This window comes from Dendrobates tinctorius, unplaced genomic scaffold (assembly GCF_039654945.1).
Source record: "Dendrobates tinctorius isolate UK_male_01 unplaced genomic scaffold, ASM3965494v1 ptg000028l, whole genome shotgun sequence".
In the NCBI taxonomy this organism is placed as follows: domain Eukaryota; kingdom Metazoa; phylum Chordata; class Amphibia; order Anura; family Dendrobatidae; genus Dendrobates; species Dendrobates tinctorius.
The window spans coordinates 10474830-10501640 of NW_027361696.1; the positions used below are offsets into that span (position 1 = coordinate 10474830).

Here is a 26811-nt window from a genome sequence, read left to right on the forward strand (position 1 = left end):
GAGTCTGAGACTGACACTGGGTCCACAGAGGTAAGTGTGCACTAATCACAGGGTCTATGGGTTACCCAGAACTCATTGCCTATCATCTGGTTTGGTGGCTTCTGATGGATGATGTGAATCTGTGGCAGCAGGAGCTAAGTGTGCACTAATTACAAGCACTATGGGTTCCCAGAACTCATTGCCTATCATCTGATTTGGTAGCTCCTGATGGATGATGTGAAATTCTGTGGCAGCATAGTCATTGAACTAAAACCATCTGCAGCTTCTGTTCCTGGTGGGCACTCTGTCTAGTGGTGACCTGCAATGTCCTATAAGGTGAAGAAGACATATCTGCTGGGGGGAGGGGGGTTGTATATATACAGTATGATGAGTGAATGTGATGACCACCGTTGCTCCCTATAGTGTTTCTCTTCTTTCTCCACAGATCACATTGGAGGAGCCTGGCTGATGCGGAACGCTGGTCACTATAGCGGGGATGGATGGACTGCCAATCCAGGTAAGGAAGAGACAAGGATTCAAAGGGGTGGTCATCATCTCTAAAAACTAGATACTTCTGGGTCTCAGGTCTTCACCTCTGAGGTTGGTAAAGTTCATCTCTTGTCATTAGCAAGTGGAATTTCTACCGTGTTAATCAAGAGATTATGTCCCAGCAGTAAATGGGCCCTCTGGGGGCCCCACTGAAGTGTCAAATCCTGACGAGTGGCAAAAGGTCCCGGTGCACTGAATATTACGCACATCTCTATAGCAGCGGAATAACTGGGGCAAATTGGATCATAGATTCCACAAATTAAATCTTGTACAACCAGTCTGAGATCCCCCCACACCCCACACCCCGAGTCCTGCAAGAGACACCCCACTGTCTGTGTGAACAGAGGACTAGGAGTGTGGAGATGCTACTACACTGGTGATGTTTGAGTTAATCCACAACCTCGTAAATCTGCCCAGTGAATGAGGTCTGAGGATTACAGATTACGCAGAAAATCCCCAGTACTGCATCTCCAAGAGCACATGGCTGTGAGGAGCCATCACTAAAACGGGGGGGGACCGGACGTTATACCTGACTGTCTCCAGGAGCACATGACTGTGAGGAGCCATTGCTACAAGGGAGGGGGAATCGGGTGTTATACCTGACCGTCTCCAGGAGTACATGGCAGTGAGGAGCCATCATTATAGAGTAGAGACCAGACATTATACCTGACTGTCTCTAGGAGCACAGGGCTGTGAGGAGCCATCACTCGAGAGGGGAGGCCAGACGTTATACCTGACCTTCTCCAGGAGTACATGGCTGTGAGGAGCCATCACTATAGAGTGGTACCGGGTGTTATACCAATCCGTCTCAGGAGTACATGGATGTGAAGAGCTATCACTACACCAGGGGACCAGGCATTATACCTGATCGTCTCCAGGAGTACATCGCTGTGAGGATCCATCTCTACAGGGGGGGACCGGACGCTACACCTGACCGCCTCCAGGAGTACATGGCTGTGATGAGCCATCACTACAAAGGGTGACTGGGAGTTATACCTGACCCAGGGGCAGACACTGACAGCTTGGGGCCCCTGTGCAAGAAATGTGTCTGGGCCCCCCTCATCAGGTCACCGGCTACTCCATCAGCAGTCATGTTATATCTAAGAGAGCGTACTATGTAATAAAAGAAAGCGCTGTGAATAATAAGAATACACTATGTAAGAGACAGTGCTGTACATTACAGCAGAGGAAGCTATATAATAAGGGACGGCACCATATATAACTATAGAGGAAGGTACGTAATAAGGGAAGTTGTTATACATAATAAAAGAGGAAACTATATAACTAAGGACAGCGCTATACTTAATAAGTGAGTACACTATATACAAAGGGACTGTGCTATACATAAGTAAGTACACTATATACTAAGGGACTGTGCTATACATATTAAGTGAGTATACTATATACTAAGGGACTGTATTATACATAATAAGTGAGCACACTATATACTAAGGAACTATGCTATATATAATAAGTGAGTACACTATATACTAAGGGACTGTTCTATAAATAATAAGGCTACATTCCTGTATCCGTGTGCAGTGTTGGTGTGCTGCACGCTTTTACAGATGCATTGAGCATGTGTTACGGCGGCGGAACACGCTTAAAAAAATGTAAATAAGCATGTTCGCCGCCCGGGGTCCACCGTGCGGCAGATGGAAAGACCGCTGCTAACCGAGGCAGAGCACTACGGCGGTAGTGTGCACTGGGTATAACTGCACCCAATATGCACTGAGGCAAGCTCTGTTCACACACAGAGCTGCACGCACAGAGTATATAATAACGCTGGGTCTGTTCTATGTCACAGACTGACAGCAACACAGATACGGTATTTAAGGTCACAGGAGTAGCCTTAAACCGCAGGACTACTCTGTCTAGACCTACCGTAACAAAAGATGTGGAACGTCGCAACTGCGAACGTCCGACAGACTGCAACCGCAGCGCGGTGTGCACGGAGCAACAGAGGAGACACCGCAAACTCGCTGGCGTGATGCAGGACGCTAGCTGCTGGAAAAGTATAGCTGGAGTGCGCTGACGCTAGCGCTGCTACTGGCAGCTGCCCAATCACTCACACAATCGTAATATCAGAGGAAAGGGGTTTCATAATAAGTCAGTCACCAGTCCAAGCATCCATCACCATATATACAACAGCAGTATGAAAATACTAGCGCATGGCATAGCGGCCATGCGCACTTTTTATAGCGTACGGGACCTGCCGGAAATCTCCAGAGCCCTGAGCATAACCAATCAAATCAGGAGCAGGACCTGAGCACCTGACTCCTGAATTCCAATGAGAGCTAGTCCCGTGAGCATGCTCAGAAGCTAGGACAAAGGACTTAGCCTCTGGAGACAAATGTGTGAATCTGGATTCCCGCATAGGCATTATAGAACCCAGATTCCTAACAGCATGTCCTATGCTGATCGTCAAAATCGGATTAGAACAAAACATTCTCAGATCTGTGACCTATAAAACTCTATGAGTCTGTGTGCCGTCCGATAAAAAAATATGGAAGCACACGGACATTTCACACACATATGAGAACGTAGAATAAGGGATTTTACAGGTAACATTATTATTCCAAATCGCACAGTGCAGATGTGAGGGTAGGCCAAGGTGGTTGTCGTGTCTGAGATTATTTGCTTTAACACACCCTGGCCTCCCATCACATGCAAGCACTGTCCATCATTATGCATACCTGTGGCTCCATCACCTGCACCGTCAGGGCCTTCACAATGTTGTTGGAAGCTTCCTCTCTCCGGTTTTGCATAAAATGAGCTACTGTCCATTTTAACTTTCAAATAAACAACTTTATTGATCTTCTCACACAGCACATCCATGTTTAGTATAGCATCAACATCAGAATTCACTCAATGCAACTCTTCCTCTTTCCCTGTCCTTCTCTATCACTTAGCATGTTCCTGGGTCGGACCCTATCTTTCGGTTCCTCAGCATCCTCCCTTTCCAGACTTACTTAGTTTGGGAGTTCCCTCAGTCATTTCACCCTGGTTCTCAGGGCATAAGCCCACGCAATAAGCTGCCACATGATGAGCGACCTTCCCTCAATGCTGTGACTTCTCTTGTAGCTACAGTTCCCACTGCTGCTGCACTGCTATCACTGATGTCACTGCTGTTACTGTCGATGTTTGGACCCACTGGTACTGGATGGCTGGGCTTCACTCTTAATAACATTACGTGTTCCAATGCTGCCCAGGCTATATAGCCCACCCAAGCTAAATGGGCGCCCTGGTCCCAACTGACTAAACTCAGGAAATCCTTCTGAATTGTGCACAGTGACCCCTCCTAAATTAACTATTAACTATTAATTTACTTGTTGTTAATTTTAGGTACTACATTGTCCCTATAAACATCTTCTTATACAAAGCAGAAACATACACAATAGTAGTAGTCACAGGTAAAACATTTCCTTATACATAAATATACACTAAATCCCAAAAACATATAGGAAGCTTAAATGCCATAAAATGCAATTTTATTTAAACAATATTAAAATCGATGATAGAAAAATATATATAATACATTGGTATGCTTCAAATGAGGGCAAACATATGCAAGAAAACAGGCTTGGATAAAGGTACATATGGGTTTCAAATATATTTATATGCTTGGATCCTATCGGTTTATACACAAAAAGATGCTGCAGGAGTATTTAGAGAAAAGTGTCTCATATTAGTGAATGGAGGCTGATAATCAAAGCTTCATATGTGAAAATCTCCTTGAATGCCTCCATGTGCAGACAAACGAAAAAGGTCCTAAATCAATAAAACTCCTAGGTTTACACTATAATATACGTTTATACAAATATAGACAAAGGGAGTATTTACACGGTCCTAGTTCATACCTCACACAGATACAAAATATTATCTGTATCCAGGCACTTACCGCTGACGTCTCGTCTGATTAGAGCCTCTTTCTCCTGTTTCTTTTTCATCTGGTCAGACCTTCATGTCAACATCTTCCAGCCATGACTCGCCTTGTCACGATAATCTTTGCAGCACTGAAAATAAGGTCACATATATTGTATACATACTTGTGTATCTCACCTCAATACAGATATGTACCCCACCTTTAGTATACTATTAGCCACACATCATTAAAAATATAAAGTGACCCCCATTAACTATAATCTCTGCCACTCAATAATATAAATTATTCAGTCTGTGACTCTCCCCAATTACCTGTAAGGCTATGTGCACAAAGAATATATGCAAGGTTTTACAGTATATGCAAAGTGAATGAGATCCCTGAAGCCTCATGCACACGCTGCTTATTGTTTCCTTGCAGATTTGCAGCAAATTCAAATCTTTATAATGTCAATTCTTGCAGCATATTTCATCCGTACTAATCATTGTTCTCCCCTACCACCCCATTATTGCCCTTTCCACCTCCATCATTGCCTTCTCCCTCACCAGCCCCATCATTGCCCTTTCCACCACCTTGATCATTACCTTCTACCCCCCATCATTGCCCTCTCCACCACCTCCATCATTTCCTCTCCACCACCCCAATCATTGTTCTCTCACACCACCTCCATCATTGTTCTCTCCCACCACTTCCATCATTTCCCTCTGCAACACCCCAATCATTGCTCTCCTTACCACTCGCATAATTATCCTCCCCACCACCCCATCATTGTCCTTTCCATCAACTCCATCATTGTTTTCTCCCCCACCATCCTCATCATTGCCAGCTCACCCACCACCCCCATCATTGACCTTTCCGCCATCCACACACACACAGAGAGAGAGCATCACTCACCTCTCTGCACATTTCCGACACACACACGGTCAAGATTGCCCTCATTATTAGCACCCCCCTACGGGGGCCCCCTCCACCGCACCAGCTGCACACGCGGTATATTCACTCCTTAACTGATGGTCTCCAGAAGCACATGGCTGTGAGGAGCCATCCCTACAGAGGGGGACCGGGGGTTATACCTGACCGTCTCCAGGACTACATGGCTGTGAGGAGCAATCGCTACAGAGGGGGATCGGACGTTATACTTGACCATCTCCAGGGGCACAAGGCTGTGAAGAGCCAACACTACAGGGATGGATGGGGCGTTATACCTTACCATCTCAAGGAGTACATGGCTGTGAGGAGCCATCACTACAGAGAGGGAATGGACATTATACCTGACCATCTCCAGGGGCACATGGCTTTGAGGAGCCATCACTGGAGAGAGGGACCAGGTGTCAGGAAAATATGACGTATTTCCTATTTCCCTAAGGTACACATACAGAGCTCCTGCTGCCCCATCCCATTTGTCTTTTGCAGTGTAACACTGAGCTTCACAGGAGCTCACAAGCAATTCTCCCCCTCGCAGCAGCAGCCCCCCTCTCTCTGTTTCTGTGAAATTCTATCCACTCCCCCCTTCCCTCAGCACATGGTCACTGTTACTGCATCTGGCCAGTTAAAGCCGTTTTTTTTCAGCCAAAATCTCCTTTGTCTATTCCAGGTCGAATTTATTAACACACAAAAATCATAGAGACAGGAAAAATATGTTTTTCAGAATTAGTATAATTAAAGCTACGTATGGCAGTGTTTTGCAGCTTCCAGGGTCCGCAGAAAACAGAGAAATAGTTTCTGCACCCCAGTAGCCTGCAGACATGGCATATTTGGTCTCAAAAGAAAGATAATTTTGTAAAAGAAAATATAATGCCCCTGTCGTCACTCTGTGAGCCCCCCCCAGCCAAAAATATGGCAAGTAGAAGTTTTTAATAACTTTCCAAAAAAGTTGTACATCCTCTAACACAGCCCAACAAGTGAGGTGAGCTAGAGTGGAGTCCCTAAGTATATGGGCAAACTATGAAACAGGAACAGCCATTATGTAGGGTGTTCAGACCTTGGGACAACAGCGAACATCCATGCTGTGGACTGGCTCTTTTCTTTTCTTTGGGAACACCCCTCTCCTCATCGACACATCATACCAGTGACTGAGATGTAGTAAGTTTATTTTAATCCCTTTTATTTGTAACTTTTTGTGCATACTGTATTTTGTCAACGCTACATATATTTTCCGGAGTAAACGTATAAATTTACTAGTTTCGTTCTTTTGCTCTACAATCAAACAAACATGTACTCCGTGCCAAAACATGCTACCTTTTGGGTTGGTTCCTTGTCTGATATAGGTTTTAGTATCAAATGAGAAACTGGGGCACCAGAGAGCTGTAAGTTCCAAACCGGGACTAAAAGTGATTAAGTTGGGTTATATTCCTCAAACTCGGACACCGGGTGTGATACCTGACATCTCCAAGAGTATATGGCTGTGAAGAGCCATCACTACAGAGCGGGACCGGACGTTATACCTGACCGTCTCCAGGAGCACATGGCTGTGAGGAGCCATCACTGCAGGGGGGGACCGGGCGTTATACCTGACCATCTCCAGGAGCACATGGATGGCTATGAGGAGCCATCATTATAGAAGGGAGACCGAGCAAGAGTGGGCATCACAATACAGGTACAGGAGCATCTGGGACGCAATCAATTTACTACCGGTGAAGCAGGTGACCTTCAGCTGCACATGTAAGGCAGCAGCTTCCATTTTCCACTCTTGCCCTCTTTCATGTCAGTCCTTGGATACAGGTGTCATTACTTTCCATATCATTTCTCAGTAAAGATTAGCGTCATCTGTGCTGCCGAGTGGTCAACTCCATCATCTGGAGCCACCAGGAGATGCGCTAGAAGGAAATGTGTGAAATCTGGTATAATCTGTAATAAATGCATCCTCTGTGAAGTGCAGCCATGGCGGCAAGTTGTAACCGGTGACTAGGTCTGTAGTAAGTGCTTCTTTTACCTGCAGCCATCGAGAAGGAGAGGCCTCAGCCGGACGACTCCTGTGCAGTGGAAATGGACGCACCTGGGGCTCATCCTCTCCTTCCTCATTTCCATCACAATGACGGGCTGCTTCATCTGGCAATTTAAGCTGCCCAAACAGGATATGGGTACGTCCCTCACCTGCCCTCACGCGCGTGTCCCTCGCGGAGCGTCACGTGCGTGAGGGTGAGCGGGGCGCGGAGGGTTACACGAGTGAGGGCGGGGCGTCGAGGTTCACGCACGTGAGGGTGGGCGGGGCGCGGAGGGTCATGCGCGTGACCCTCCGCACCTCGCCCACCCTCACACAAGTTAACCTCCGTGCCCCACCCGCCCTCAGGTGCGTAACCCTCCGTGCCCCGACTGCCCTCACGCGCATAACTCTCTGCACCCCGCCTGCCCTCACGCGCGTGACTCTCCGCTCCCCACCTGCCCTCACGCGCAGGCCGCTCCACTTGTCCTCATGTGCAGGCCACTCCGTGCCCCCTTGCCCTCAACGTGTGTGCCCCTCTTCACCCTGCCTGCCCTCACACGCGGGCCCCTCCGCGCCCCACCTGCCCTCACGCTCATGATCCTCTGCGCCCCGCCTGACCTCATGCACGTGAACCTCCATGCCCCGCCTGCCCTCACATGCGTGACCCTCTGCGCCCCGCCTGCCCTCACGCGCTGGCCCCTATGCACTCCACCTGCCTTCATGTACCCCATTCCTCTGTTATACATATACAATAGTTATGGTTTCTGATTCTCTCTAACCTCCAGCTCCAGTGGAGGAGAAGGTCATGAAAGACTTGGTAAAGATGTGCCCCCGATTCCCAGAACCAGTGTCTTTAGACCACCCTGTGCCGGTCCTGAAGGAAGCTCTGGAGAAGGTCAGTTCTGTCCTAGATACATCAGGACAACATCAAAACGATTGTGTGACCTCTTCTTCCCCACCTCATTATATCTCTACAGGTGGACAAATTTCTCAGGAGTAAGATCCGCACGCCAGGGCTGCCTGCCATGTCTGCCATAGTCACCTACAATGACACCGTACTGTGGACCGGGAACTTCGGAAAGAAAAACGGATCTGATCCCTTCTCAACTGCTCCCAACGAATACACCATTTACCGGTGAGGGTCTGCACAAACGACCCGCACAGAGGTCAGAAGAGCGCTCTGCATTCTCACAAGTAATGTGTGACATTCCTCTTCATATATCCCATACATCTCTCCCATCATGTCCCCATGCACATCCCCATCTAATGTCCCACATACACATCCACATCTCATATTCCCCATACACATCCCCATCTCATGTTCCCCCATACAAATCCCCATCTCATGTTCCCCCATACACATCCCCATCTCATGTTGTTCCCCATATACATCCCCATCTCATATTCCCCAATACACATCCCCATCTCATATTCCCCAATACACATCCCCATCTCATATTCCCCATACACATCCCCATCTCATGTTCTCCATACACATCCCCATCTCATGTTCCCCCCAATCATGTTCCCATACACATCTCCATCTCATGTTCCCCCATACACATCCCCATCTCATGTTCCCCCAAACACATCCTCATCTCATGTTCCCCCAAACACATCCTCATCTCATGTTCCCCATACACATCACCATCTCACACCTCCCCCATCATCTTCCCCATACATAACCTCATTCTTACCCCCATCATGTCCCCCATACACATCCCCATCATGTCTCCCATCCACATCGCCTTCTCATACCTACCCGCTACATGTCTCGCCATACACATTCCCATGTCATACATACCCCCATCATGTGCCCCCATACACATCCCCATTTCATACCTCCCCATCATTTTCCCCCATACACATCCCCACCTCATGCCTCCCCCATCATGTTGCCCCATGCACTTTCTGATTTCATACCTACCCCCATCATGTTACCCCATACACATCCCCATCTCATACCTACCACCATCATGTCTCCCAATACACAACCCCATTTCATACCTACCCCCATGCACATCCCCATCTCAGACTTCCCCCATCATCTTCCCCCATACACATCCCCATCATGTTCCCCATACACATTCCCATCTCATTCCTTCCCCCATCATGTCCCCCATAAACATCCACGTGTCCTACCTCCCCAACATCTCCCCCATGCACATCCCCATATCCTACCTCCCCCATCAAGCATCCCTATACACATCCCCATCTCTTACCTACCCCATCATGTCACCCATACACATACCTATCTCATACCTACCCTATCATGTCCTCCATACACATTTCAATCTCCTACCATCCCCCAGCATGTTCCCACATACACATCCCCATCTTATACCTATCCCCTATCATGTCCCCTCATACACATCCCCATCTCATGCCTATCCCCCGTCATGTCCCCTCATACACATTCCTATCTCCTACCTACCCCCATCATGATCTCCCATGCACATCCCCATCTTTTTCCTACCCCCATCATCTCCCCCCATGCATATCCGCATCTCATTCCTACCCCCCATCAGGTCACCCCATGCACATCCTCATCTCATTTCTACCCTATCATGTCCCCCCTTACACATTCCATCTCATTCCTATCCCCGTCATGTCCCCCCTTACACATCCCCTTCTGATACCTCCCCCCCTTGATGGCCCCCCATACACATCCCCTTTTCATACCTACCCCCTTTATGTCCCCATACACATCCCCATCTCATACCTTCCCACCATCATGTACCTTTATACACATCACCATCTCATACCCTGCTCCCATCATGTCCCCCCATGCACATAACCATCTTATTCCTACTACTATCATGTTCCCATACATATCCCCATCTCTTACCTCCCCCCATCATGTTCTCCTATACGCATACATATCTTATTCCTACCCGCATCATGTCCCTCATGCACATCCCATCTCATTTCTACCCCCATCATGTACCCCATACACATTCTAATCTCATGCCTACCCCTCATCATGTCCTCCATACACATGCCCATCATGTCTCCCCATATACAGTGAGGAAAAAAGTATTTTGTCAGCCACCAATTGTGCAAGTTCTCCCACATAAAAAGATGAGAGAGGTCTGTAATTGACATCATAGGTCACAACTATGAGAGTCAAAATGACAAAACAAATCCAGAAAAATCACCTTGTCTGATTTGGCAAGATGCATTTTTAAAATTATGGCAGAAAATATGTATTTGGTCATTAACAAAATCTCATCTCAATATTTTGTTATTTATCCTTTGTTGGCAATGACAGAGGTCAAACGTTTTCTGTAAATCTTCAGAAGGTTGGCACACACTGTTGGTCCATTCCTCCATGCAGATCTCTTCTAAAGCAGTGATGTTTTGGGTGTGTTGCTGGGCAACACATACTTTCAAATCCCTCCAATGTTTTTCTATGGGGTTGAGATCTGGAGACTGGCTAGTCCACTCCAGGACCTTAATATGTTTCTTACAAAGCCATTCCTTCGTTGCCCTGGTTGGGATCATTATCATGCTGAAAGGCTCATCCAAGTTTCATCTTCAATGCCCTTCCTGATGGAAGGAGGTTTGCTCTCAAAATCTCTCAATACATGGCCCCATTCATTCACATTGATCTGTCGTCCTGGTCCCTTTGCAGCGAAACAGCCCCAATGTTAGGCGTCAGGTTCCTGTAGCTGCACAGCAGGAATCCAGAGCCTTGCATCCTGCAGTCTCCCATTCTTCTCCAACCGCTCAGGAGCCTGCACAGCAATCTCAGCATTGTAGTCGCTCTGCTCAGACCAGCTCTGTGGGACTGGTTGTTGCTGCCACCTCTGGGTCGGCAATAGCAGCGCAAGCTGTCCTGCAGCAAACCACTCTAGTGGCTATGTCCTCTCGTCACGGTACTGGGCATGCTCACGAGACGATCTCCCATTGGAGATCGGGAGTCACGTGCTCAGGTCCTTCTCCTGATCTGATTGGTCCATCCCAGAGATCTGGAAGGTCCTGCACGGCTATAAAAGGTCCGCATGGCCGCTCGGCCATGCGCTAGTGTAGTCTCTAATTGCTACTGTGTGAATGATGATGGATGCATGAACCTGCGAATGACTCATTAAGATCCCCTACCTCTCTGATATTACGTGTGTGGATAGGGACTTTGCCTTAGAGTCAGCGCCAGTCAGTGGCATGCTACAAGCCACAGTGCTCATCTCCACAGAGCTAGCATCCGACAGTGCGCCCCTCCTGGGCATTGTCGTATAGCGGCTGAGTCAGTTGTGGGTGTCCGCGGTAGCGACGCCGCACGCACGGTAGGTCTAGACGGACACCGACCCTGTGTCTTGGGCCCGAGTCCTGTGACCATATACCGTGGGTGCACACCGCTGAGACCTGTGAGGTCAACAGGCTCGGCATTTAAGCTTATGCCTTAAGGTGACTCTGTGAATATAACAGAGTACGCCCAGTGCACATCGGGTGACGTTCAACCCGTGTGCGATATACCGCCATATTGTGCATCTGCCATTATATAGCAGCAGTTTAAGGCTAAGTGCACACGTACCGGAACTCTCGCGGAAATTACCGCGAGAATTCCGGAATTCCATTCCGCGGGAAAATCGCATTTTAAATTCCCGCTATTTTCCCGCGGAAAAACTAGCATTTTGCAAGCGTATTTAGCTTGCAAAATGCTAGCGTTTTCCAAGCGATCTGTAGCATCGCTTGGAGAACTGATTGACAGGTTGGTCACACTCGTCAAACATAGTGTTTGACAAGTGTGACCAACTTTTTACAACTGAGGCCGCCTATGCAGCATCAGTAGTAAAAGATAGAATGTAAAAAAAAATAAAAAATAGTGTTATTCTTACCTTCCGACGTCCTGCGCATCCGTTCCCAGTAATCCTTTGCGAAAATGCCGGCGATGACGTCCGTTCTCGCGGGATGGCGATGTCTCGCGGTAATTTGCGATGACGTCGCGCGAATTACCGTGAGACTTCGCGATCCCGCGAGAACGGACGTCATCGCGGGCATTTTCGCAAAGGATTACTGGTAACGGATGCGTGGAGAGAGGCGGGAATACTGCGCGGGACGTCGGAAGGTGAGAATAACAATATTTTTTATTTTAAATTCTATTTTTTACAGGGATATGATACCCAGAGCCCAGAGGACAGTCTCCTCTCCTCCGGACCGTGGGTACCATCCGCAATTGTTCTGCTTACTTTCCCCATGGTGTGCACAGGCACATGCGGGAAGTAAGCGGAACAATGCATTCCTATGGGTGCGGGATCGCCGCGATTCCGCAAATTAATGAGCATGCTGCGTTTTTTACCGCGAAGCGATTCCGCCGCGGTAAAAACCGCAGCATTAGCACAGCTTTGCGGAATCCCGTAGGAATGCATGGAAAGCTTATTTTTCGCGTTTTCGCGGCAAAATCGCGTGGTTAAAACCGCAGCGGAAACGCGAAAAAAACGCTACGTGTGAACTCAGCCTAACACCTCTGCACGGTGGACCCCGGGCGGCGAACACGCTTTCTATTATTTTATATTTAGTGCGTTCCGCCGTCCCTAACATTACACAAGGACCAGGGTCTGGCTACTAATGGCGGACCTGCAGCAGCTACAACGGTACATTCGGCAGCTGGAGAGCAGGTTGGCGGCTATTGAGAGCTCCACCTCAGCTGCGAATGCTACAGTGGCCGCTGCTCAGGCAGTCGCAGAGGCTGTCTCTCTCGTGTCCACACCCACGCCTATGCTGACAATAACCCGCCTCCCGTTGCCCGATAAGTTTTCCGGTGACAGCACCGCCTGCAGGGGTTTCGTGAGCAAGTGCTCTATTCAGCTGGAGTTACTGGCCACACGATTTCCCACAGAGCGGGCAAAGGTGGGGTTTATTGTTTCTCTCCTATCAGGCAGGGCGTTAGAGTGGGCTACGCCATTGTGGGAGCGTGATGACCCTGTGGTTCAGGGTGCTGCTCAGTTCCTCACGGCTCTGAAGCAGGTCTTTTTGGGACCACGGATCACGCATGACACCTCTCTCCAATTATTGGCCCTAACTCAGGGGTCTCTCTCGGTCAGCCATTATGCCGTCCAATTCCGGACATTGGCTTCCGAACTGGAGTGGCCTGATAAAGCACTCGTCCCGGTGTTTTGGAGAGCGTTAGCGGAGCATGTCAAAGATGCTCTAGCAACCAGAGAGGTCCCCACAAGTTTGGAGGAGTTGATTGCCATCTCCACCCGCATTGATCTCCGGTTTACAGAGCGCGGGCTGGAAAGTGCGCAATCCAGACGAAGGGTTAATTTGGCTCCCACCTACTCCGAGCCACTAAGATTTCCCACTCAGGAGCTTACACCTTCTGAACCTATGGAGGTGCCTCGCACCGGCCCCAATCCACGTCCGGTGCGAAACTTCGCACGCTGTTACCAGTGCCGGCACTTTGGTCACTCGGCTAGCACATGTCCTCTGCGGTCGAAAAAACGATCACGTCCAGTGGTCATAGGTGGTGGTTTAACTAATATGCAAACCTTTTCCCCAAAACGAGTGTTCCGAGGGACATTAGATAGCGGTGCTTCCACCTGAGAGGTAGAGGTCACGGTGGACTCCGGGGCAGAAGGAAACTTCATGTCCTCATCCTTTGCCCAAAAGCATGCTATTCCGCTGGAACTACTGCCTCGTCCCTTGACCATCAGGGTGGTTGACGATGCGCCTTTACCATCCCAAGTTACACACCAGACAGCACCTCTTGGTTTCTCAATCTCACCCTCTCACCACGAGACGTTGTCCCTGTTCATTTTGCCAGATGGCATCGACCAGGTGCTTCTCGGACTTCGTGGCTCCATTACCATTCCCTTCATATAGATTGGTCTTCGGGGAGTATACTGGGTTGGAGCAAGGACTGTGAGGGAAGGTGCATGAGGGGCAGTGTTCAAGTAGCATCCACGGAGGTGCCCGCGGATCTTTCCGCGCTCCCTGGACACTACCGGCAGTACGCGGACGTCTTCTCCAAAAAATCAGCGGAGACGCTTCCGCCGCACCCTCCTTATGATTGCCCGATAGACCTATTGCCAGGCGCGGAGCCTCCTAGAGGCCGCATGTACCCTCTATCTCTTCCGGAGACAGAGGCAATGTCACAATATATCGGGGAGAACCTGGCAGGAGGGTTTATCAGAAAATCGGTGTCGCCTGCTGGTGCAGGGTTCTTCTTCGTGCAGAAGAAGAGTGGGGAGTTGCGCCCCTGCATTGACTACAGAGGTCTCAACGCCATTACTGTAAAAAACAAATACCCTCTTCCTTTGATCTCTGAGTTGTTTGACATGTTGTGAGGGGCCCGGATCTTTACGAAATTAGATCTACGGGGGGCATACAACCTGATCCGCATACGCGAAGGAGACGAGTAGAAGACAGCCTTTAATACCAGGGATGGCCAATATGAGTACCTGGTCATGCCCTTCGGCCTCTGTAATGCACCTGCTGTCTTCCAGGACTTCGTAAATGACGTCTTTCGCGATATGCTTTCCACCTCGGTGGTGGTCTATCTGGATGACATTCTCATCTTTTCTCCAGACTTGACCTCTCACCGGAGACGTCTGCAAGGTCTTCGACCGTTTGCGGGAGAATTCTCTCTTTGCCAAGCTGGAGAAGTGCCAGTTTGAGCAGGAGTCCTTGCCGTTCCTGGGCTATATCATCTCGGCCCAGGGGTTGGCTATGGATCCTGCCAAATTGCAAGCGGTAATGGACTGGTAGGATCCCCATTCTTTAAAAGCAGTGCAGCGCTTATTGGGGTTCGTTAACTATTACCGCCAGTTCATTCCCCACTTCTCCACACTGGTAGCTCCTTTGGTCGCTCTCACCAAGAAAGGAGCCAATCCAAAGGTTTGGTCAGAGCAGGTCTCCACGGCCTTTTTGTCCCTGAAAACCCATTTTGCTGGCGCTCCCATCCTCCACCGTCCCGATGTGGATAAACCCTTTATCCTAGAGGTAGATGCCTCATCCGTTGGTGCAGGAGCAGTTCTTTTCCAGAAGGATGCTCAAGGTCGGAAGCATCCCTGCTTCTTCTTCTCAAAGACCTTCTCACCGGCGGAGAGAAACTACTCCATCGAGGACAGGGAGTTGCTGGCCATGAAATTGGCCTTTTCTGAGTGGAGACATCTCCTGGAGGGAGCCCAGTTTCCCTTCCAGGTGTACACTGACCATAAAAATCTGGTCTATTTGCAAACAGCCCAGCGCTTGAACTCTCGTCAAGCTAGGTGGTCGCTCTTCTTCTCCCGCTTCCGCTTCACCTTGCATTACCTGTCTGGAGAGAAGAACGTCCGTGCGGATGCTCTTTCTCACTCGGTGGTCTCAGCGGAGGAAGAGGAGGCTGAACCTTGGTTAATTGTCCCCATGGAGAGCCTGAGGACCGTGGCTCCGGTTGCTCTTGAGGCAGTTCCGCCGGGCAAGACCCTTGTCCCTCCTCGCCTGCGGCCGGAGGTCCTCGCGTGGGCACACGCGTCCAGGGGGGGTGGTCACTTTGGCATTAAGCGGACCACAGAACTCCTGACAAGGTCTTATTGGTGGCCGCACATGGCTCGGAAAACTAAAGAGTACATTCAAGCATGCATCTCTTGTGCTCGGAACAGGTCCTCTAGGCAGAGGCCGGCTGGGTTACTGTATCCCTTGCCGGTGGCAGACAGACCCTGGGAGATGGTCTGCATGGACATTGTGGTCAGCCTGCCCAAATCTGGTGGCAGCACGGTCATCTGGGTGGTCACCGATCATTTCTCTAAAATGGTGCATCTGGTGCCACTTGCGCGGCTGCCTTCCACTCGTGGTCTCGCCGCACTGTTCATAAAGCACATATTACGTTTGCACGATATGCCAGACAAAATAGTCAGTGACCGAGGTCCCCAGTTTGCTTCTCGATTTTGGAGGGAGCTCTGCAGTCTACTCAGTATCGAGCTCAATTTGTCCTCCGCATATCATCCCGAGACGAACGGGTTGGTTGAGAGAGCCAATCAAACATACCTGCGACATTTTGTCTCTGCCAGGCAGGATGTCTGGGCATCCTTACTACCGTGGGCTGAATTTGCCCTGAATAACGCAGTGGCTGATTCCACTGGTTAGACGCCGTTCCTTCTCAATTACGGCCAGCATCCACGCGTCCCTGTTCCGTTGCCAGTGTCTTCCACTGATTCCAGGGTGGCAGACTGGGCAGTGGAGGCTCGCGACATTTGGGATCGCACCCAGGATGCTATTCGAGCCTCTAAAGAGAGAATGAGAGTGTCAGCCGACACATATCAGCGCCCCGCTCCAACTTTTGCCCCTGGCAACTTGGTGTGGCTCTCTGCGCGTAATATCAAGCTGCGGGCTGAGTCCTCCAAGTTCTCTCCGCGATACATTGGTCCCTTCAAGGTCCTCGAGCGCATCAGCTCAGTGGTCTACCTTCTGACTCTTCCACCACACTTGGCCATCTCTGACGTCTTCCACGTGTCCCTTCTCAAGCCTGTTCACATGGCTTGGTTTTCCGAGTCATCTGCCGGGACATCAGACCTGTCCTCGGATGAGTTTGAGGTCAATGCCATTGTGGGATGCAGGATTGTGCGTGGTAAAAAATTTTATTTGGTGGACTGGAAGGGTCATGGTCCAGAGGCCCGGACCTGGGAGCCAGTGGAGAACATCCACGCCCCGCTCCTGATTGCAGCTTTTGAGCGTGCCAAGGCTCAGAGGGGAGGGGGGGTAATGTTAGGCGTCGGGTTCCTGTAGCTGCACAGCAGGAATCCAGAGCCTTGCATCCTGCGGTCTCTCATTCTTCTCCGACCGCTCAGGAGCCTGCACAGCAATCTTGGCGTCGCAGGCGCTCTGCTCAGACCAGCTCTGTGGGACTGGTTGTTGCTGCCACCTCTGGGTCGGCAATAGCAGCGCAGGCTGTCCTGCAGCAAACCACTCTAGTGGCTAAGTCCTCTCGTCACGCTACTGGGCATGCTCACGAGACGATCTCCCATTGGAGATCGGGAGTCACGTGCTCAGGTCCTTCTCCTGATCTGATTGGTCCATCCCAGAGATCTGGAAGGTCCCGCACGGCTATAAAAGGTCCGCATGGCCGCTCGGCCATGCGCTAGTGTAGTCTCTAATTGTGAATGATGATGGATGCATGAACCTGTGAATGACTCATTAAGATCCCCTCCCTCTGATATTACGTGTGTGGATAGGGACTTAAGGGCCTGTCACATTAAGCGATATCGCTAGCAATATTGCTATAACGTCACTGGTTTTTGTGACGTTATAGCAATATCACTAGCGATATCGCTATGTCTGATACTTACCTCCGACCGCTCCCCCGCTGGTTATCGCTGATCGCGCGAGAACGTCCTGGACCAGTTCTCGTCGTCAGCTTCCTGCTGGGCTTCCTGCTGGGACGATGAGCGACGCATGGACGCAGGCGGGAGGATGTCAGGATCACCTTGTCTGACAGGTAAGTAGCGACCCCTGACCCTTGCAATGTCGCTGGTGAGATCTGCCTGTGTGGCAGCTCACTAGCGACCACTTAGCGATGTACCAGCGATCCTGACCGCGTCATATTGCTGGTCGGGATCGCTGGTACATCGCTAAATGTGACAGTACCTTTAGCCTTAGAGTCAGTGCCAGTCAGTGGCATGCTACAAGCCACAGTGCTCATCTCCACAGAGCTAGCGTCCGACAGTGCGCCCCTCCTGGGCATTGGCATATAGCGGCTGAGTCAGTTGCCGCACTGCAGTCAGCAGCACTTGTGGGCATCCGCGGTAGCGGCACCGCATGCACGGTAGGTCTAGACGGACACCGACCCTGTGTCTTTGGCCTGAGTCCTGTGACCATATACCGTGCGTGCACACCACTGAGACCTGTGAGGTCAACAGGCTCGGCATTTATGTTTATGCCTTAAGGCGACTCTGTGAATATAACAGAGTATGCCCAGTGCACACCGGGTGACGTTCAACCCGTGTGCTATATACCACCATATTGTGCGTCTACCATTATATAGCAGCAGTTTAACACCTCTGCACGGTGGACCCGGGTGGCGAACGCACTTTCTATTATTTTATATTTAGTGCGTTCCACCATCCCTAACACCCAAAGCATGATGTTGCCACCCCCATGCTTCACAGTAGGTATGGTGTTCTTTGGATGCAACTCAGCATTCTGCCTTCTTCAAACACAACGAGTTTTGTTTCTACCAAACAGTTCTACTTTGGTTTCATCAGACCATATCCAAATGCTCTCTAGCAAGCTTCAGACGGACCCGGACATGTACTGGCTTAATTAAAACAAAAACCAATGGATTTGGAGGGTATTATAAGTCCGGCAGGGTTAAGTAAAAAATACTACTAAATAAATTGAGTTAAAAAGATTTTATTTTATTGGAACATAACACAAAAAATAATTTTACATGTGCATAATGACAGGCTAAAAACCGTGCCAAAAATAATAAATAAGTACATAGGACGCCAAAACTTTTTTTATGTACAATTCAAATAAATATAAGGTGACCCAAGCAAATATAATGCAGGCTGAATTAATAACACCAGGTAAAAACAATGTCCCCAATATACCTCATAAATGTAAAAGTGTAATATAAAAAGTGTATTAAAATTATTAACACTATGTGTATGTAATTCACAATAATAAAGTGCAAATAGCTGTATGGCCTAGTACCTCTGTTATACACTCACCTGTCCAACTGTGTGTTAAGACTTAATTTCTAATCAGCCAATCACATGGCGGCAACTCAGTGCATTTAGGCATGTAGACATGGTCAAGACAATCTCCTGCAGTTCAAACCGAGCATCAGTATGGGGAAGAAAGGTGATTTGAGTGCCTTTGAACGTGGCATGATTGTTGGTGCCAGAAGGGCTGGTCTGAGTATTTCCGAAACTGCTGATCTACTGGGATTTTCACGCACAACCATCTCTAGGGTTTACAGAGAATGGTCCGAAAAAGAAAAAAAATCCAGTGAGCGGCAGTTCTGTGGCCGGAAATGCCTTGTTGATGCCAGAGGTCAGAGGAGAATGGGCAGACTGGTTCGAGCTGATAGAAAGGCAACAGTGACTCAAATTGCCACCCGTTACAACCAAGGTAGGCAGAAGAGCATCTCTGAACGCACAGTGCGTCGAACTTTGAGGCAGATGGGCTACAGCAGCAGAAGACCACACTGGGTACCACTCCTCTCAGCTAAGAACAGGCATCTGATGGCTACTTTCAGCAGGATAATGCGCCATGTCATAAAGCTCGAATCATCTCAGATTGGTTTCTTGAACATGACAATGAGTTCACTGTACTCAAATGGCCTCCTCAGTCACCAGATCTCAATCCAATAGAGCATCTTTGGGATGTGGTGGAACGGGAGATTCGCATCAGGGATGTGCAGCCGACAAATCTGCGCCAACTGTGTGATGCCATCATGTCAATATGGTCCAAAATCTCTGAGGAATGCTTCCAGCACCTTGTTGAATCTCTGCCACGAAGAATTGAGGCAGTTCTGAAGGCAAAAGGGGGTCCAACCCGTTACTAGCATGGTGTACCTAATAAAGTGGCCAGTGAGTGTATATGACCATACAATTGCCAAAAGGCCATAAAGTGCGAAAAAATGCAATAAACCATACACTGCATTGCTAATAAAAAATGGGAAAACAATATGAGTGTAAAATCACATAAAGGTTAAAAAGGTGCTCAATTAATTGAAAATGAAAATTGTGCTGAACTGACCAAAAAACTGGTGTGTAAAACAACAGGTGTGTACAGATAACAGCGACAAAATCAGTGACTAAGTGGCCACAATGAAAGAGTATGGGCCGTGGAACATAAATAACAATACCTGGTAGCCAAATTGAATGCGGTATGCCTGTGAAAACACGCCCCATAGGCATACCGCATACAGTCACTGATTTTGGCGCTGTTATCTGTACACACCTGTTGTTTTATACACATGTTTTTAGGTGACCAAATACTTATTTTCCACCATAATTTTACAAACAAATCGTACAAAATCAGAAAAGGTGATTTTCTGAATTTGTTTTATCATTTTGACTCTCATAGTTGTGGTCTACATATGATGTCAGTTACAGGCCTCTCTCATCTTTTTATGTGGAAGAACTTGCACAATTGGTGGCTGACTAAATACTTTTTTCCCCACTCTACATCCCCTTCTCATACCTACCCCCATCATGTCCCACATACAGATCCCCTTCTCATACTTACCCCATAATATCTCTCCATACACATCCCCATTTCATACCTACCTCCAACAAGTCCCTCATCTCCACCATGTCCCCCATACACATCCCCACCTCATACCTCCCCCATCTTGTTCCCCCATACACATCCCCACCTCATACCTCCCCCCTCTTGTTCCCCCATACACATACCCATCTAATATCTATCTCCAGGGCTTTTTTTGTAAAAAAAAATATTTGCCGGTACGCATTTCTGATTAATTTCTCATTATTCACTACTGTAGTCTGTACGCTAATTTCAATAAAAAACTATGTAATTCAAATTGTAAAAGAAAAATAAAAAATGACTAATACTGTATAAATGTTTTTTTTAACTAGCAAAATATGGTTTTCATATTCCTTAACCGATTTACCTAAGCTGTATTCTATAAGAAACGCCGAATTTCAACCAAATTTTCATCAGCCACGACGTCTCGAGTTCGTTCTTTACTGTTTGTCAATGGCTGATCGCCATGTTCTGCTCTATCATCTGATTTGTTTCTGTCTCCACATCTGTTCGGAGTCTTTTGCGTGCCAGAGCCGCATCGCCCGAGAAATAGTGCGTTATTTTATCCATCTAAGACAAGTTTCACGAAACAAAACTCAATGAACTCGTACAAAACTTCATAAAACACTAATATAAATGACGATTTAAACAAATCAAACCAAAACAGACCGGCCCCCCATCAGTGGTATACAGCCCCCCATCAGTGGTATATAGCCCCCCATCACAGGTTACAGCCCCCCATGCTGCCGCACACCTTAAAATAATGAACCATTCATTCTTACCCTCCGCCACCGCTGCCAGTCCCTGCTTCTTCCTGCTTTTGCTGGCGTCATGTGACAGGCGCAGCAGCGATGACATCATTGCTGCTGCGCCGGTCATAGCCGGGTACAAGCAGGAAGAAGCAGGGACTGGAGGACGGCAGCGGTGACAGAGCGACAGAGGGTGAGAATGAATGCTTTATTATTTTAAGGTGTGCGGCAGCACCTTCAGATTTTCCGGTACGCTGTACCGTAGCAAAAAATGCAATGCCTATCTCCCATCATGTCCTCCCATACACCTCCCCATCTCATATCTACCCCCATCATGTTTCCCCATACACATCCCCATCTCATTCCTACCACCCATTATGTCCCCCCAATACACATCCCCTTCTCATACCTACCCCCATCATGTTCCCCATTCCCTTCTCCCTCTCATACCTACCCCCATACACATCCCCATCTCATGTCCCCATACACATCCCCATTTAATACCTCGCCTCCATCATGTCCTCTCGTACACATCGCCATCCCATACCCACCCCCCATCATGTCCCCCCATGCACATCCCCATCTCATGTCCCCATACACATATACACATCCCCATTTCATTCCTACCCCCATCATGTCCCCAACCACAACTCCATACCCTACCTCCTCCATCATGTCCCCCATACACATCTCCATCTCTTACCTCCCTCTATCATGTCCTCCCATACACATCCCCAACTCATACCTTCACCCCATCATGTCCCCCATACACATCTCCATCTCCTTCCTCCCCAATCATGTTTCCATGTTCCCCATACACATCTACATCTCATACCTACCCCCATAATGTTATCCCATACACATCACCAACTCATACCTACCCCCAAATAATGTCCACCATACACATCCCCATCTCATATCTACCCCCATAATGTCCCCCCATACACATCCCTTTCTCATACCTACCCCCATCTTGTCCCCCCATACACATCCCCATCTCATTCCTACCCCCATCATGTCCCCCATACACATCCCCATCTCATACTCACCCCAATCATGTTCCCCCATACACTTCCCTATTCATACCTACCACATCATGCTCCCCCATACACATCCCCATCTCATATCTCACCCCATAATGTTCCCCATACACATCCCCATCTCATACCTACCCCCATAATGTCCCCCATACACATCCCCTTCTCATATCTACCCCCATCATGTCCCCCATACACATCCCCTTCTGATACCAACCCCCATCATTTCCCCCATACACATCCCCTTCTCATACCTACCCCCATAATGTCCCCCATACACATCCCCTTCTCATATCTACCCCCATCATGTCCCCATACACATCCCCTTCTGATAACAACCCCCATCATTTCCCCCCAATACACATCCCCCTCTCATACGTACCCCCATCAAATCCTCCATACAGATCCCCATCTCATTCCTACCCCCCATCATGTTCCCCCATACACATCCCCATCTCGTATCTACCCCCTATCATGTTCCCCCATACACATCCCCATCTCATACCTACCCCCATAATGTCCCCCAATACACATACCCTTCTCATACCTGCCGCACTTCATGCCCCATATACACATCCTTTTCTCACACCTACCCCATCATGTTCCCCATACACATCCCCATCTCATACTTACCCCCATACATATTCCCATCTCATGTCCCCATACACATCCACATTTCATACCTTCCTCCCATCATGTCCCCTCATACACATCGCCATCTCATATCTTCCCCCATCATGTCCCCCATACACATCCCCATCTCATTTCTACCCCCATCATGTCTCCCAACGACAACCCCGTATCCTACCTCCCCCATCATGTTTCCCCATACACATCCCCATCTCTTACCTCACCCATCATGTTCCCCCATACACATCTCCATTTCATTCCTACTCTCCATCATGTTCCCCCATACACATCTCCACCTCCTACCTACCCCCATCATGTCCTCCATACACATCCCCATCTGATTCCTACCCCCATCTTGTCCCCCATACACATCCCCATCTCACACTTCCCCATCATGTTCCCCCATAAACATCTCCATCTCATTCCTACCTTTCCCCCATACACGTTCCCAACTTATACCTAACCCCATCATGTTCCCCATACACATTCCCATCTCCTACCTTCTCCCATCATGTCCCCCGTACACATCCCCATTTGATACCTCCCCCATCATTTCCCCCATTCACATCCCCATCTCCTACCTCTCCCCGTCATGTCCCACATACACATCTCCATCTCCTACCTCCCCCATCGTGTTTCCATGTTCCCCCATACACATCTCCATCTCATACCTACCCCATAATGTCCCCCCATACACATCCCCATCTTTTACCCACACCCATCATGTCCACCATAGACATCTCCATCTCATACCTACCCCCATCATGTCCCCATATACACTTCCCCATCTCATACCTATCCCCATCATGCCCTGCCATACACATCCCCAACTCATACCTACCCCCATCATGTCCCCAAATACAGCGCCCCTCACATCTCCCCAGCAATGAGATGATCAATCAGCAGTTTTGCCCATATGTTGCCGGCATTATGAAATGCTCCGCAGGCAGCCGTTAGCAGGCAAAGTGATAACAATTTTGCCTGCAGCTCTGACATTCCTATCTTTTGTGCCTTCAGCATCGCCAGCATTTCCAAGCTTTTCCCAGTCCTTATGTTGTACAAGTTATGGGAGGAAGGAGAACTCAACTCGCTGGATGACCCCCTGGAGCGATATGTCACCAACTTCTCCATCAAGAACCCCCTGGGTAGAAGGCGCCACCTGGAGCACAAATACATGGCAGAAGGACTAGCATTTATGGAAAAGAGCACACAACCTGTGAAAGCCACGGCTGTGACACTGCGCAGAATGGCAAGCCAGCTATCGGGTAAGGCAGTAGGATGCAGGGGTAAAGGGGTGACTGGCAGAGAATGGGCTGAGACATGCACCGCTTATCTTACCCCCAAACCTGAATTATTAGAGGTGTAATCTCTGAGCAGGGGCACGGAAGCAGTCAGGATGGGCAGTCAGGATGGACCGTCAGGATGGGCCGCCAGGATGGGCAGTCAGAATGGGCTGCCAGGATGGGCTGTCAGGATGTGCTGTCAGATATATTGGGACTTCTGCTATTCTGTTGCCGCTCCTCTCAAGATATCACTGCACAAAGCCGGTGACAGCATCCCCAGGCACAGTTGTGCCTCTGATATCAGCTTCTCTATTACATGCTGCACCCACAGAGGACATCACTGATTGATAACCTCCTAGAGTGCCAGTGACCGCTGTGTGAACAACACACAAGCGCCTACGACATAGCTGCTGAATGACCAGCCAGTAGCCCACCGTCTACACCCGGGGTCCCATACATCAGTCCATGCCAGGAGTGTTTGAGGCTTAAAATTGCACTTCCTCTTGTAGGATCGGTCATCAATTAATGATCTGATAGATTCCCAGGTTTGTAGGGGGTCTCAGATGTTGGACCACTATGAATATCAGTTCTGTATTTTTAGGTCTTCCGCGACGGCTGCGATCCACAAATTTACTGTGGAGAGGAACCACCCAGGAGGCCATTGAGCTTCTCCGTGATGACGTGTTGGTGGCTGATCCTGGCACCAGGTAAGTGAGATCCATCATATTTGCCATGGGTATGGCAGGCTCAGTCGCTCCTCGGCCTCTTGGATACACTTGACTTTATTGCTACATTGTTACCCATCACATAATTCCCCTTCCTGGAAGTGTCTAGTGGTATCTTCCAAGACTGATGACATCATCAAGCAGGCCCCTTGGCAGTGACATCATATGAGACAGACATACAAGGTAGTAAGTCAGCATCTTGTGCTTACTGTGAAGAGCAAAACCAGAGAGCAAGCCATCAATAACTGGCATAATGCCAGCAGTACCCAGAGCTGGAGCCAGGACTCCTGCCATGACATATGATACCCATTATGCTATAATGCCCATAATGTATGGTGCTTCTATTTCAGGTGCCACTACAGTAACCTGGCATTTTCCTTGCTTGCCCACATTTTGGCTGAACACACGTCTGAAGGAGAGTACCAGCGCTGGGTGGCAGACAACATCTTAGATCGTCTTGGCATGGAGGACACCGGCTTTGACTTTACTCCTCCAATTCTTTCTCAAATGGCTGTTGGTTTCTATGGCAGTGGTCAAGTGGCACCGCTCTATGATTTGGGCTGGTATCGCCCATCGGGTCAGATGTTTTCTACAGCAGCGGATCTGGCAAAGTTGGCAATGGTGCTTCTGGGAACATACCACCGGTGGATTCTGGAGCCAGATACACTGAAGATGATGCTGACTCCGCTTTTCAAATGTTCCACTGATTACTTCGCCAATAGAACGGGGACCCCCTGGGAGGTGAACGAGCAGCTTGGTTATGACATCATCCGCAAGGATGGAGACTTGGATGGATACTCTGCCACCTTCTCCATAATTCCTAAGCTCCACATGAGCTTCACTGTCCTCATGTCTGGTACGCGGCCTCAAGATGAGAACATCATCACTAAGACCTATAACTATTTAATTCCAGCTATGGAAAAAGCGTTCAGAGAGGCAGAAAAGAGACTCCGTCCAGCCCCCGATCCCACGCCTTACATTGGATTTTACACCTACGCAAATCTTACATTTTATGAGATCAAGGTTGGACCTGGTGGAGTACTAGACATGCAGCAATTTGGACCTCACATCGAAGAGCTGATCCCAGAGGTCTATCGGACGATACGGCTCCACTACTTGGAGGATAGGGTCCTACAGGTGGTCTTTGACAAAGAGTTCCCATGTACTCTCCTCCTGGGCACTGCATCCGTATCACTGGAGACCCAGGACAGACAACTCTTCAACTTTTACCCATACGATGCTCAGGGTTTGTCTCCTGGATTTGATGCTCCGGGTCTGAACACTTACAAAGTCCTCCGCATCCACCATAAGCCTGTCTTCTACAACTAGCCAACATGCCGTCATGTGCAGAGACTGAGGAACTCAAAGCCTTCTTTACTGCTAGGTTTGACAGGGGGCGACATAAAGCGAGGGGGCCCATGACATGTGGACGATCGCCGCATCGGGACTGCAGTAAAGTGTTAATGGAGGGGGGCAAGAGATGTTCCATGCACAATATGTAAAACTATCTCCTATAATAAAGATGTTAGTTACCCCAATGTCTGGACTGCTTTGCTTCATCACATGTGGCACTGAGGATGACCCCGATGGAAGCCATGTTCTCATTTGTTATATAGGGGTCGTGTATGGCAAATTCACAAAGTGAAGACATCTACCACCAGGTCCCATGTTTATTTCTGAAGGTAACAAGTTGATAGGAGAGGGACCTCATTAATAAAATGCAGGAAGCTGAAACTACAAGACAACATCGGGACCTGAAAGATTCACAACATTCAGGATAGGTGAGAACTTGCTGACCAGTGGGTGTCCGTCCCCTGGGACCCACAACGTCATAGTAGCAGAGAATTAATTATTCCCAT

General features: G+C 48.9%; 1 protein-coding gene across 1 annotated transcript; it reads left to right on the top strand.

Annotated features, from left to right (window-relative positions):
• The first annotated feature begins 419 nt into the window (after positions 1-419).
• LACTBL1 (lactamase beta like 1) lies at positions 420-26420 on the top strand. The gene is made up of 7 exons (XM_073569826.1): positions 420-496; positions 7350-7491; positions 8120-8229; positions 8312-8469; positions 23962-24209; positions 24829-24934; positions 25303-26420. The coding sequence occupies exons 1-7, from the start codon at positions 476-478 to the stop codon at positions 26279-26281; spliced, it is 1764 nt and encodes a 587-aa protein (XP_073425927.1). The 5' UTR covers positions 420-475; the 3' UTR covers positions 26282-26420.
• Positions 26421-26811: the final 391 nt, after the last annotated feature.

What these genes read in the sequence shown, in the direction of transcription:
- LACTBL1 (XM_073569826.1), top strand. Translation starts at nt 476, where the DNA reads ATGGATGGACTGCCAATCCAG. An exon ending in TGGATGGACTGCCAATCCAG is followed by an intron (nt 497 to 7,349) that starts GTAAGGAAGAGA and finishes TTTTACCTGCAG; the next exon opens with CCATCGAGAAGGAGAGGCCT. An exon ending in GTGGCTGATCCTGGCACCAG is followed by an intron (nt 24,935 to 25,302) that starts GTAAGTGAGATC and finishes CTTCTATTTCAG; the next exon opens with GTGCCACTACAGTAACCTGG.